General features: G+C 74.6%; 1 protein-coding gene across 1 annotated transcript; it reads right to left on the reverse strand.

The window, feature by feature from the left end:
• Positions 1-241: 241 nt before the first annotated feature.
• Positions 242-12791, reverse strand: ZFHX2 (zinc finger homeobox 2). Its single transcript, XM_039913857.1, has 11 exons — positions 12705-12791; positions 11848-12468; positions 10752-11784; positions 9832-10343; positions 8515-8755; positions 7839-7892; positions 7627-7685; positions 5782-5982; positions 5091-5217; positions 1399-4790; positions 242-1293 (listed from the first exon to the last, which is right to left on the reverse strand). Exons 1-11 carry the CDS (start codon positions 12789-12791, stop codon positions 304-306), a joined length of 7317 nt encoding a protein of 2438 aa, XP_039769791.1. The 3' UTR covers positions 242-303.
• Positions 12792-13292: the final 501 nt, after the last annotated feature.

Raw genomic sequence — 13292 nt, forward strand, 5'->3', positions numbered from 1 at the left:
TGTTTTCTTTTTGGCGTTTCTCAGTCAGTCGCAGGGGGCGAGGCCCCGTGGGTGGGGGCGGGGGGCGTGTGTCAGGGTGGGGGGAAGCAGGCGGGGGTCGGGGGGGCCGCGGGACGGGAGAGGGAGTCGGGGGGCCGGGGGGGTCTGAGGGGGAAGGGAGCGGGACGCCGCCCGAGGCGGGGTGGGGGTCGGGCGGCGGGGTGGGGGGATCTGAGCTCCTACTGGGCGCCCCCGGGGCGGGGGTGGGCGGGGAGAGGGGGCGGCCCAGGGCGTCCCCCCTCTCCCCCGTCTTGGTTTCTCTGGTTATAAAGCTACGAGTGTAGAGGTAGAAGTAGTTTTTGGGTTTGAGTCCGTGTGAGGTAATCTCGCTTCCTCTTTGGCAAAAGCCGCGGCGGTGCCGGGGGGAGGCGTGGGCCCCGGGGGGGTGGCGGGCGTGGGCCCGGCGGGCCCGGCCTTGCGCCGGTGGGCGGAGGAGCGCAGGTGGGCCGCCAGGGCCTCGCGCCCGCTCAGCAACACCTCGCACGCCAGGCAGTGGTAGGTGCAGACGGGCACCCGCAGCGGAGGGGGCGCGGCGGCGGCCCCCGGGCCGCGCCCGAAGAAGCAGAAGGACCTCTGGTGGGTGGCGGCGGGCGCCTCCCCCTCGAACGCCATCTTGCACTGGCGGCAAAGGTAGCGGTGGGTCACGTCCACGGTGGAGATGCCGGCGGCCCCGGCCAGCAGCTCGTCGGCCTCGCCCGCGTCCCCCTGGGCCGGGGCGGGCAGCCCGGGGGGCTGCTGCGGGGCGGCGGCCGGGGGCTCGGGCGGTGGGAGCAGGGCGTTGGGGAGCAGCCCGATGAGGGTCTGAGGTATCACCGGGTTCATGGGGAACAGCCCCTTCTTCATGCCGTACAGCTGCTGGAAGTAGGCGCCCGGGAGCTGCGGGCCGAAGACGGCGGGGGCCGCCGCGCCGCCCGCCGCGGGCAGGGGGAAGGGCAGGAACTGGCCCCCCAGCAGGGCGGGCACCGTGGCCTTCAGCGCCTTGAGGTTCTTGAGGGCGTCGGCGGAGGCGGCGGGGACGGCGCCGGGGGCGTCGGGCCCGCCGGGGGCCCGGTCCCCCGGGGCTTCGGCCGGGGGCCCCGCGGCGGCGGCGGCGGCGGCGGAGGCGGCCCCGTCGGGCCCCGCCGAGTGGGCGGCGGCCTGGTCCGGCGCGGGTCTCGGAGGCCCGGGGCGGGCGGAGGCCGGCTGGACCACGGCGGTGGCCGGCAGGACCGACGCGGCCAGGCCGATGAGGCCCGGGGAGGCCGCGGGCCCCGGCAAGAGGAGGAACCGGTCACCCCGCCGGGCCCCCGGGGCCGGCCGGCCGCCCCCCGCGGGCGCCTCCCCGCCCCCCTCCCGCCGGCCGTCGGGGGGCTCACCGGGATTGAAGGGGGCCAGGCCGCCGAGCGGGGGCTGGGCCAGGGCGGGGCCCGACAGGAGCACGGGGGCCAGGCGGGGGGGCAGCGCGGCGGCCCCCAGGGGCGGCGGGGCGGCGGGGGCCGCCTCGGGGGCCGGGGCCAGGTCGTAGCACTTGCTCTCGCTCTTGAGCTGGGCCCGGACGGCCTCCTTGAGCCTGGCCAGGTGCTGGCGGGAGAACAGGTGGCCGCGGCAGGAGACGTAGAAGTCGTACTTGACGTCGCAGTAGGGGCAGTCGGTGCGGGGGGCGGCTCCGCCGCCCGGCGGGGGGCCCTCGCCCGCCGCCCCGGCCTGCAGCTTGGCCTTCTTCTCCTTGGCCCGGGCGTTCTGGAACCAGACCTGGATGACCCTCTTGGGCAGGCCGATCTCCTCGCCGAGGACCTCGCACTCCTGCATGGTCGGGGTGCGGTAGGCCTCGTAGCACGCCTTCATGATCTTCAGCTGCAGGCTGCTCATCTGCGTCCGGTAGCGCCGCTGCCCCGGCCCGTCCGGCGCCCCGGGCCCGCCCCCCGGCCCGCCCCCGCCCCCGGGGGACCCGGCCTCGGCCGGGCTGGAGGCCGAGGAGTCGCTCAGGTCCCCGCCGGAGGCCGCCGGGCTGCCGGCCTCGCTCAGGGGGGAGGCCCTGGGGGGCTCCTCGGGCCCCTCCTCTCCGGGGGGCCGCGGCGGCGGCGGGGGGGCCTCCGGCGGGGCGGCGGCGGCGGCCTCTCTCCCGGGCGGCGGGCAGGGCGGGAGGCCGGGCGGCGGGGTGGAGGGCGGCTCCCGCCTGGGGGCCTCGCGCCCTTCCTCCGCCCGGCCCGGCGGGAGGGCGAGCTTGGCGAAGGGGGCCGGCGGCCCGGCGGGGGGCTTGCCCGCGGGGCTGGGCGGGGCGCCCCGGAACTGGCCCTTGCGCTCCCGGGCCCGGGTGTTCTGGAACCAGACCTGCACCACCCGCTTCTTGAGGCCCACCTCCTCGGAGATGCAGTCCAGCATCTTGCGGGTGGGGTTGGAGTCCTGCATGTACCACCGGCACAGGATCTCCAGCTGCTCGGGCAAGATGGTGGTGCGGAGGCGCTTGTCCCGGGGCGGCTCGCCCTCGCCCGCCCCGCCCGCCTCGCTGCCCGTGGGCGACGGGCTGCCGTCCTCGTGCCGCCGCTTCGGCGGGGGCCCGGCCGCCGGGGGACCCCGCTCCCCGAACGCCAGCGGGGGAGGGTCCGGCGGGTGGGCGGGGGCCGCGGGCGGGGCGGGGGGCGGCGGCAGGTGGGGGCCGCGGCGGCCGCTCGCGAGGTCCCGGCCGGGGAAGGCGGCCGCGCACCGGTCACGGGCGTGGACGGGGGCGGCCGGGGGCGCCGCCGGCCCCTCCGGCTCCCCGCCCCCCGGCGCGGGGACCTCGGCCGCCGAGGGCCGGGGGGCCCGCTCCCCGTCGGCGAGGTCTCCCTCCCCCTCCGTCTCCTCGTCCTCCCCGTCCTCCTCCTCCGCCGGCGCCGCGCCCGCCGCCGCCGCGTCCTCTCCCTCCTCCTCCCCTTCTTCTCCCTCCTCCTCCTCCTCCTCCGGGGGCCGGTGGTCGTAGCACCTCTTCAGGTGCCGCACCAGCTCGAAGACGCAGGGGAAGGCGGAGCGGCAGCGCCTGCAGGCCGAGGGCCCCCCGCCGCCCCCGCCCGCCGCCGCCCCCTCGCCCGCGCTCTTGCGGGCCTTCTGGCGGGCGTTCTGGAACCACACGACCACCACGCGGCTGGCCAGGCCCAGCAGCCCCGCCAGCCGCTCCACCTCTCCGTCCTTGGGGTAGGCGCTCGTCTCGAAGAAGGACTGCAGCGCCTGGGACTGGAACTCGGTGAACTTGGTGCGGGAGAAGCGGCGGCCCCCGGGGCCGGGCCCCGGGGGCGGCCCCCCGGCCCTGCCGCCGCCGGCCTCCTCCTCCCCGCCCTCCTCCCGGGGCCGGCGGCGGCCCCGCTCCTCGGCCCCGTCGGGCTCCGGGCCGGGCGGGTCCCGGCTCCCGTCGGGGGGCCGGGGGGCCTCGGCCGGGGGCGGGTACAGGCTGTCGTAGCTCTTGCGGAACTGCGCGGCGTAGCGGCTCAGGGCCTCGAAGGGCAGGAAGCGGCGGTGCACGTGCTCCTCGTGCGTCTTGAGGATCAGCATGTTGGAGAAGAGCTTCCCGCAGGTCCCGCAGGCCAGCTTGGCCCCGGGGCCCCGGGCCTCGGGCGGAGGCGGCGCGGGGGGCGGGGCGGCCGCCGGCTGCTTGCCCTCGTTGTACTGGATGACCAGCTCGAAGCCGAAGTTCTCCAGCAGGGCCCTGGCGGCGGTGCGGGCCGCCTCGCTGGGCGGCGGCGGGCGGGGCGGGGAGGCCGGCCCCGCCTCGGCCCCCTCCTCGGCCGCCGCCGGCGGGGTCCCCTCTCCGTCCGCCCCCGCCCGCGGGGGCGGGGGCGCGGGGGCGGCGGGGGGCAGGGAGATGACCGGGGTGGGCCCGGCCAAGGCCAGCTTGGGCCCTACCTGGAGGTCGGGCAGGTAGAAGGGCAGGAGCAACTGCTGCTGCTGCTGGAGCTGAAGCAGGGAGTCGGGCACCAGGGGGAAGGGGGGCAGCACCGGCGGGGCGAAGAGGGGGGCCGGGAAACGGGGCAGGTCCAGGGCGGGCGGCGGCGGCGGCAGGAACGGGAGCCCCGGGGCGAGGCCGCCCCCCGCCGCCTCGGGCCCCCGCCTCTCGGGCCCGGGCTCGGCCTCCCTGGGCTCCTCGGGGCCGTCGGGCCGGGGATCGGGCCGGGGCCCGCGGGAGCGGGTCTGGTGCAGGACCGACCGCATGTGGATCTCCAGCGTGGAGCTCTGGTTGTAGGAGACGCGGCACACGGCGCACTTGAAGGGCTTGTCGGCCGCCGCGGCGGGGGCGGGCGCGGCGACGGCCGCCGCGTGGGGGGCCCCGGGCTCCCCCCGGGCGGGCGCCGAGGGGTCGGCCGCCGCCTTCTTCATCTTGTGCAGGTGGGAGACGGAGTTGTAGTGCACCAGGAGGATGTTCTTCTGGGTGAAGGACTCCTTGCACACGGTGCACTTGTAGGGCCGGGCCGGGTCCAGGAACTTGTCCAGCGCCAGGTTGCTGGTCTTGCGGTAGGGCGGCGGGGGCCGGGCATCGGCCGGGGCGGGCTCGCCCGCACCCGGGTCCGGGTCCCCCGAGGCCGTGCCCGCCCCGTCCTCCTCCTCCTCCTCCTGCTCCCCTTCCTCGTCCCCCGCGGCGGGGACGGGTCCCTCCGTGGGCTGGGCCTCCGGGCGGGCGGGCGGCGAGGGGGCCGGGGAGGGGGGCTTGGGGCCGCCCGGGGGCTGCTCGGGGACCTCGGGCGGGGGGAGCCGCGGGGACGGGGGAGGGGCCGGGCTGGCGGCCGGGGTCGGGTGGGGGCCTTCTCCTAGGGAGGGAGAGGGAGGAGGTGAGGGGGGGCCCTCGCCGGGTCGGCCCCATCTGCCCCCCGCCCCGAAACGGGACCCCTCCCATTCCCCATCCTCACGTAACGGGACCCCGGGACCCCTCTCTTCCCCCCTCCCGCCTGGGCCTCCTCTCCTTCCCCCGTCCTCCCACAACGGGACCACGGGACCCCTTTCTTCCCCTTCCCGCTTGGGACGCCTCTCCTCCCCAGATAGGACCCTCCTCCCCCGCGGACCCCCGGAAAGGGCAGCCCCCTTTCCCTCCTCCCCCGGCTACTTACCCCCTGCCGGGTCCCCAGCGGGTGCCGATTCGGGCTCAGGAGTGGGAGGCTCCTGGGCGTCCCCAGGGGGGCTCGGGCTGGGCCCAGGCAGCACTTTGGTCAGGAAGGGGGTTTCCACGGTGACGGCCTAAACGAGAAGAAGGTCCCGCTAGCCCGGGCCACCTGCGGCCTCTCCCCCCCGGGCCCCGGCGGGCCCGAGCCCTCCCCTCCCCTCGGTTCTCCCTGGGAGCCGCGACGGATCCCCAGGCCCAACCGACCAACCGGGCAGCGTGACCCAGTGGATGGAGCGCGGGCCCGGGAGGCCCAGGGACCCGGCTTCCGATACTGGCTCGGCCCCCGGTCTGCTGTGCCACCTCGGGCGAGTCGCTTCTCTGGGCCTCAGCGGTAAAAATGGGGATTTAAACGGTGAGCCCGACGTGGGACGCGGACCGCGTCCGGCCCGATTGCTCTGTACCCGCCCCAGCGCTCGGTACGGCGCCTGGCACGTACCGAGCGCTTAACGGATACCGAAATGAACCAGTCGGCGATATCTATTGAGCGCTTCCGCGTGCAGAGCACCGTACGGAGCGCCGGGAAGAGTTCAAAGCGAGGGAGTCGGTAGGCCCGTTCCCGGCCCACAGGGAGCTCACGGGCTAGGGACCGTGGGGGGAGAGGTGGCCGGCGGCGGGAGGGGGCCGGCCCCGGCACTCACCACCAGCAGCAGCTTCTCCACACACTCGGGCACCACGTTGTGCAGGTGGCTCAGGTGGAAGTGTAGGCCGGGGCGGCCCACCAGCTGCTCCTGGCACAGAGGGCAGCGGTACTTGGGCCGCACGGCGTGCTGGGACACGGTGTGGGCCCGCACCTGTTCGCACGCGGGGCTCACGAAGCTGCAGTACGGACAGCAGTACACCTGGACGCGGACGGAGGCCGGACGGGGCGGGGCGTGAGGAGGGCCGGGCCCGGCCCGGGGTCCCCGTGACCCCCTCCCCGCTTGCCTTCTCGGGCCCGCGGGCAGGGCCCTGCCCTCCCTCGCCGTCTCGCCCGTCCCGAGCTACCGGTCCCGGAGTCCGGGGCGCCCCCCCCGGCCCCGGGGAGGCCCCTCCCCGTGGGCCGGTGGCCGAGGCCGGACCGGGCCCGGGTCTCGGCTCCTCCGGTCCTTTGTCCGCGGGGCCCCCGGACGCTCCGGGCCTCCGGCCCCGTCCCCCCCGCCCGGTCCGACCGGTTCTCCCGTCCGGCGGTCGTCCGCCCGGCCCCGCGTCCCTCTCCCCGCCCGCCACCGCCGGGGCCCGGGCCTCCTCTCCCGGGGGCCGGCCGGGCCGCTCCCTCCCGGGGCCTCCCCGGCCCCTCTCCGGCCCGGCTCTCCCCGACGGGCCCCAGGTCGGCCCGGTGGGCCCTGGGGGTCCCGGGGGGCGAGGCGGGGCGTACCTGCCTGCCTCCGAGCCCTCTCATCCTCCCCGTGCGGCTGCTCGGTTCCCACTTTCTCTCTTTCTCCTTCTTCTTCTTCCTCCTCTTTTTTTTTTGTAAACAAACACTACAGCTCCCCCAGCGGCTCAGGGAAAGGCTGCGAGGCCGACGCGGCCTCCCCCGTCCCCACCTCCTCCCCCCCAGGTCGGGGGGCGTCCCGGGGCCGGGGACCCGGGCGGGGGACTGGCCCGGCCCGGCCTGGCCGCCTTCCTGGCGGCTGACCCTTCCCTCGCTACCAGGCCCCTCCGACCCGCCGGGGCCTGACGCGTGTCGAATCCCCCCCACCGCCCCGCCTCGGTCGATGCGAGGCGCGGGCCCCGCCTCCGGTCTGCAGCGTGACCGTGGGGGGGGTCGCTCCTCTGCCCTGCGCCTCAGTCGCCTCTTCTGTAAAATGGGGGCGGAGACCGCGAGCCCCATAAGGGGCACCCCGAGTACCCCGTATCCACCCCGGCGCTTAGAACGGTGCTTGGCACGTAGTGAGCGCCGTTACGGTTATGAGAAATGTCGTCTGTATTACGGTGAGCGTTTAGCACACGCTATCGTTCTTATTATTACTGTGAATCATAAATAGGGCAGGGGCAGATCGGACGTGCCCTCTCGCCGGGTGGGAGGTGCCCGGGTCCTCGCCGGATTCGCCCCCTTCGGTCGACGGTGTTTATTGAGCGCTTACTATGTGCAGAGCCCTGTGCTGAGCACTTGGGAGAGGGCGGTGCAACGGGAGTAAGTGAGCAGCTCCGGGGGTCTCCGACCCCGTCTCTCCGGTCGCCCTGCCCCGTGCCCTCCCGCAGCCAGCTCCCGGGGCCAGAGAGGCGGCCCGAGGGTGGGGGCGGAGGGGCCGGGGCGCAGCCGCTGGATCTCTCTGCCCCTCTGCCCAGCTCATCCGCCCTCCGCCTCTGCCTGTCTCCCGCTGCTCCAGCCCCAGCCGTTGTTCTCTCCCTGATCTCCTCCTCCGCTCCCTGACCGAAGAGAAGCGCAGAGGCCTCTGGGAGCCTGGGTTCGCCCTCAGCCCGCACTTCCTTTCCCTCGGAGCTCCACGCCCTGACCCCCGACCCTCCTCCCTCACCCACCCCGCCGGCGCCCCGTCCCTGACCGTGGTCTGGACGGCGGGGTCCCCCGAGCTGCCGGTCCTGGTCTCCGCCTGCTCGGGAGCTGCGGAGGGGAGGGGGAAAGGCTCAGGGGAGACCTGGCTCGGCCTCCCGACCCGGCGGCGGGGAAGGGTGCGTACGTGCGTGCGCGTGGTGAGGGTCTCCGGGGTCGTGCGGGACGGGGGCGGGCGAGGGCGGGACGGAACTCGGAACTCACCCCGGGACGAAGCCTCCTCCGGGGTGCGGGACTCCACCGGGACCGCGGCTTTCCCTGACCGGGGCGAGACGGGAAGAGCGGGCTTGGGGGGGGGACGGAGGGGGCGGGGGGGGCGGGCCCGGGGGGCGGCGGGGGCAGGCCCGGGTCGGGCGGGAGCGAGGAGCGCCCGCCGCCGCCAGCGAGGAGATTACCACTCGAGTGCGAATTGACAGATGTGGAGGAATTTATTTTCGTTGGCGGCCTAATTAAAGCGTTAAAGTTCCTTAACTCCATTCAGCCCTCCGCCAAGATCGTTAGCTATTGATCCGGGCCCCTCCGGCACTTAACTCCGGCCCGGCGTATTGGCAATTCAATTAGCGCCGGTCGATGCGGGGGCCGTTCGGGCTCAGGCGGTGAGGCCGGCCTTCGCCCTCGTCCGCCCCGGTCCCCTCGCCGGCCCTCGGCCCCCCCCCCGCCCCCCCGGCCTCGCCCGCCCTCGGCGGCCGCGTGCCGTCGCCCGTCTTCCCGCGTGGGGCCATCCCTGAGATCCCCTGGAGGCTGCTGGGAAGTTCGGCTCCGGGGGTGGGGACCGGACGGACCCCTCCCCGGTCGCCCCCTCTCGTCCCCCTCCCGATCCGGCCTCCCGACGGAAACCACGGGCCCCCGCCCCCTCCCACGGCTCCTCGGTCTCCCTTACCGAGGGGCTTGGGCGGGCTCTGGCCGAAGCGGAGAAAGCCGTGCAGGGCGGGGAGCCCCTCCTCGACCCCCCGGCCGCTCTGCAGCAGCTGCAGCCGCCGCTGGGCGTGGGCGTCGCGGTGGGTGGGGGTCCGCAGGTGCTGCAGCAGGGCTAGGCGTGAGGGGGTCTCCCAGGTACACAGCAGGCAGCGGTAGAGGCCCAGATCGGCCCCGGCCTCGGCCTCTTCCATCTCCAGCAGAAACTGCGGGGGGGCGAGGGCGAGGCGGACCCGGCTCGGGACCCCAGGCTTCCTCTAGTCTCAGCCCTCCCACACCCTCGCCCCTCTCCTCCTCCCGCCCGCCCCCCAGACCAAATTCCCACCCTCTCAACCCCCATCTGCCAAAGTCAGAGCGCTCTCTGCATCCCCCCCGCCCCCGCCCCCGGCCTACTGCCTGACCTTTCGGCAAGTCACTTCAGCTCTCTGGGTCCCCCTTTCCTCACCTCTAAAATGGGGAGGAGATCACTAGACCGTAAGCTCACTGTGGGCAGGAAAAGTGTTTATTCTTGTATTGTCCTCTCCCAAGCGCTTAGTATAGCGTTCTGCACCTCGCTCAATAAATAGGACCGAATGGATCCCTCATCTCCCCCCTTCTAAAACCGTGCCCCCCCCCCCCCGGGCACAGGTATTGTGTCTGAGCCCAATTATCTTGTACCTACCCCGGGGCTAAGCGAGGTGCTCAGTACAGAACCGGCACTTAATAAATGCCTCTAGCCACCAACCCTCTATCCTAGGGCTCTGACCCCTTTCCGAGAAGCCCTGTGGTCTCACGGAAAGAGCACGGGCCCGGGGAGTCAGAAGACCTGGCTTCTAATCCCGGCTCCGCCACGTCCCTGCTGTGCGACCCGCTCCTGGGCAGGTCAGTTCACTTCTCTCTGCCTCGGTTCCCTCATCTACAGAATGGGGATCCAATACCTATTCTCCCTCCTACTTAGACCGAGGGACCTGCTGATGGGTACAGAGGTCGACGGGTAATAGTAAGCGCTTAGCAAACGCCGTTCTTCTCATCATTGTCTTTTCAGGATTATTCTTTTGATTTCCTCCCCGGAGCCTTCGTCCTCGCCCGGTATCCCTCCTCTTCCTCTTCCTCCCGGAGCTAGGCCCCGGACCCTATGGGGTCCAACCTCGCCGGACCGTCCGCTCCTCCTCCCCGATTCCTTTTCCCCAGGATCTCCCCCCCGCCCACCCGCCCCTCCATCGCCCCGCACCCTGAGCTGCCGCCTCCCTCCGTCCTCCGCCCCCTCCCCTTCCCCGTGGCCCCCGCGGCCCCTCCCGCACACCTGGTACAGCTGGCTGTTCTCCTCGTGGGCCCCGCCACGGGCGTGCAGCTGCATCTTCTCCTTGCTGTTGGCCTCGAAATCGCAGAGGTTGCAGCGTAGGTGCAGGGGAGAGACGGGCCCGAACGGGGGGCCCTCCCCGGGCGGGGCGGGCGACGGGGCCCCCCCGCCCCCTTCCCGCAGGTGGGCCACCAGCTGGTACTTCTGGGCGTGCTTGTCGGTCTTGAGGTGGAGCTGGAAGTTGGCCTTGAGCTGGGTGCCGTAGCAGCAGAGCTTACAGCGGTGGGTGTCCCCGGCCACCTCCTTCCACTCGGCCTCGGGCAGGCTGCGGCCCACGCTGCAGTGGTACAGCAGCAGCTCCAGGCTGTCGGTGCCGAAGGCCTGGCACACCAGGCAGCGGAAGGCCTTGAGCGAGCGGTCGGCGTCCGGCGGGGGCGAGGCGGGCGGCCCGTCCGGGCCGGGCCCCGGAGGCCGGCCGGCCGGCGGGCGGGGGTCCGGGGAGACGCCGTCCGGGGCTGCGCCGGGCGGGGACGGGAGGCGGGGGAGGAGAGAGACGGAGGAGAGGGAGAGACAGGCCGGTCAAGGGAGAGGGGAGGGACGCGGGCCGGGGCGGGCCCACGGGCAGTTGGGGGAGAGGGGAGGTCGGGGGCTCGGGGCGGCGAGACGGGCCGGGGGAAGGGGAGGGACGGGGCGCGTGCGTCCGGCCAGCGGGCTCCCCGCCGTGACCCGTAAACCCGTGTCCGTCGACCCTTCTAGCGCGCGCTCCCCCGAGGGCTCGGGGGAGCGCTCCGCGCAGGCCGGGCGCCCGACGGATACGAACGGCCGACCGACCGGAGGGCGGGGCGGGCCGGCGGGGGGCGGGCCGGGCGGGGCCGGGCTTTCGGGGACGGGGCGGGAAAGGAGAGCCCCCGGCGCCCCCTTACCCGGGGCGGGGATCCTGTGGGCCGACGGTCCCGGCGGGTGGAAGCCGTTGAGCAGCAGCTGGGCCTCCAGGGGCTTCTCGGGCCTCAGGCCCGAGCCGGGCGGGCCGGGCGGGGCCGGGCCCAGCCCCTGCGGGCCGTAGTACTGGAACAGGTCGGAGGGGGCCGGGGGCGCGGGGGGCGGCCCGGGCCCCAGCAGGCCGGGGGGCAGGCCCAGGGGCAGCCCCTGGTGCAGCAGCAGCACGTTCTGCACGTGCTTCTCCGAGGTCATGTGGATGCGCAGGTTCCGCGAGACGTTGGTCTCGTAGCTGCAGACCTTGCACTGCCAGGACGACTTGGCCTTGGGGTCCGGGTCGCCCGGGCCGGCCCCGGCCTCGGGGGGGCTGCCCCGGCCCCCCGGCCCCGCCTGGAAGCCCTGCAGGTTGGCCAGGTGCTTGTCGGACTGCATGTGGATGCTGAGGTTGCCCTTGGTGGTGGTGGAGTAGTTGCAGGCCTCGCAGCGGTAGGGCTTGTAGCCGCAGTTGTAGCTCTCGCCGCGGGCCAGGCGGGGGTGGGCGCCCCCGGCGCTGCAGTAGCCGCAGTGGCTGTTGCTCTCCGGGTGCTTCTCCCGCATGTGGACGTCCAGCGTCTGCTGGTACTTGTAGTGCCAGTTGCACTTGGGGCACTTGAGCGTCTTGCAGGAGTTGCGCGAGTGCAGCAGGGACACGTGGCCGGCCGGGCCGAGGCCCGGGAAGGCCGGGCCCGCGGGGCCGTCGGCGGCGGGGCGGAGGGGCCGGCCCGGGGCGTCGGGGGAGCCGGGCCGGGCCGGGGGGGTGGGGGAGCTTTGGTTGCGCGGGGGGCGCGGACCCCCGTCTTCCTCGGGCACCCCCGGGAGCCAGTCCGGCCCCGCCTCGCCAGCTGCCGCTGGACATTCTTTGGCTTGGGCGGCGCTGGGGTCCCAGGCGTCCGGGGCCGGGGCGGGGACCGCCGCCTCTTCCTCCTCCTCTTCCTCCTCCTCCTCCTCTCCTTCCTCCTCCTCCCCTTCCTCCTCCTCCTCCTCGGGGGCCGGCGGGAGGCCCCTCTGGGCCGGCCCGGAGGGACCGTCCCCCGCCCCGGTTACATTCGCCGCCTCCGCCCCGGGACCGAGGGGCCCCGGGGGCGGGGGTCCCGGGGGGGTTTTTGGTTCCAGAAAGCTGAGGAGCGTGGCGGGCTCCCCCTCGGGCCCCCGGTGCAGCACGGCCGGGTGGCGGGCCAGGCCGCGGCGCTGGGGCGGGGTCGGCGGGCTCCCGTGGGACCGGGCGTGAGCCGCGAAGGCCCCGGCCCGGCCGAACCCCAGGCGGCACGGCAGGCAGAGCCAGAAGGGCGCCCCCCGGCCCGCTCGGCCGCCCCCGCCGCCGGGGCCATCTTTGGGATCGCTGGGGGGGCGGGCGGCCGGCCGGTAGCTCCGGAGGGCCCCCCCCGCCCCGCCGCGGGCGGCCGGCGGTGGAGCTGAGGTATTGTGGGACTGAATTTGGTCAGAAGAGCTAAAGCCTTGGAGTGGGTCACAGCCGGGTTGGATGTGGAGGGCGGTGAGGGGGGCGGGGGGTGGGGCGGGGGGTGGGCCGGGCCCACCGCCCGCCCCTGAGGCCCCGGCCCCGGGGGAGCCCTTTGGTAAGGGGAGCTCGGGGCCCCCCGCGTGCGGCGCTTCGGCCAGGAGATAGACCGAGCCGTCCGCGGCCAAGAGCAGGTGGTCGCTCAGGTCCTGGGGAGAGAGCCCTGCTCCTCCCTCCTCCTGGTCCTCTTCTTCCTCCTCCTCCTCCTCCTCCTCCTCCTCCTCCTTCTCCTCTTCCCCCTGCTCCTCCTCCTCCAGACCGGGCTCCTTTGGTGGCTCCAGGCCGCGGCCCGGCCGGGACGGGGGCCCCCCGCCCGGCTCCTTTGGTGGGGCCGGGCCTCGGCCCGGCTCCGGCGGGTGACCCCCGGGCTCCGAGGGCCTCACGCCAACGGCGGCGGGGGCGGCGGCGGGATCTTTGGTGGCGGGTTCACGGGGCGCGCCGGGGGAGGGCTCCTGAGGCGAGGCCGGGGCATCGTGCCGGGGCGGGGGGGTGGAGGAGGAGGAGGAGGAGGCGCGGTCGGGGGCCGGGGGCGTGCTAAGGGTGGCCATGGCAGACGGAGGAGCGCCGGAGGTTCATCTCAGCGAGACGGCCGGCACCCTGCGGGGGGACGGGGAGAGAGAAGCGGCGGATGGGACGGGCGGGAGGCCTCCGGCATCCCTGGGGGGCCGGGACCCCCGGGACCCGTCGTCCTGCCCCGCCCCGGTCCCCGGTGACCCCGATGACGGGCGGACGGAGGCCGAGGTGCCGGCATCCCCAGACCCCACCTACCGCGGAGTCCCCCAAAATCTCCCCGGCGCCCGAAACTCTCGGGGCCTACAGATGCTCTCAAGCCGCCTCCCGGCCTGGCCCTTCAGACCCTTGGGGGCTCTTCCAGAGGACTCGGAACTAGCCTGGGGCTGAGGGGAAAGATGGTGGCGGTAAGAGCGGGAGTAGCGATATGATTTATTAAGCACTTACTGTGTGCAGAGCACTG

This window comes from Ornithorhynchus anatinus, chromosome 13, assembly GCF_004115215.2.
Source record: "Ornithorhynchus anatinus isolate Pmale09 chromosome 13, mOrnAna1.pri.v4, whole genome shotgun sequence".
In the NCBI taxonomy this organism is placed as follows: domain Eukaryota; kingdom Metazoa; phylum Chordata; class Mammalia; order Monotremata; family Ornithorhynchidae; genus Ornithorhynchus; species Ornithorhynchus anatinus.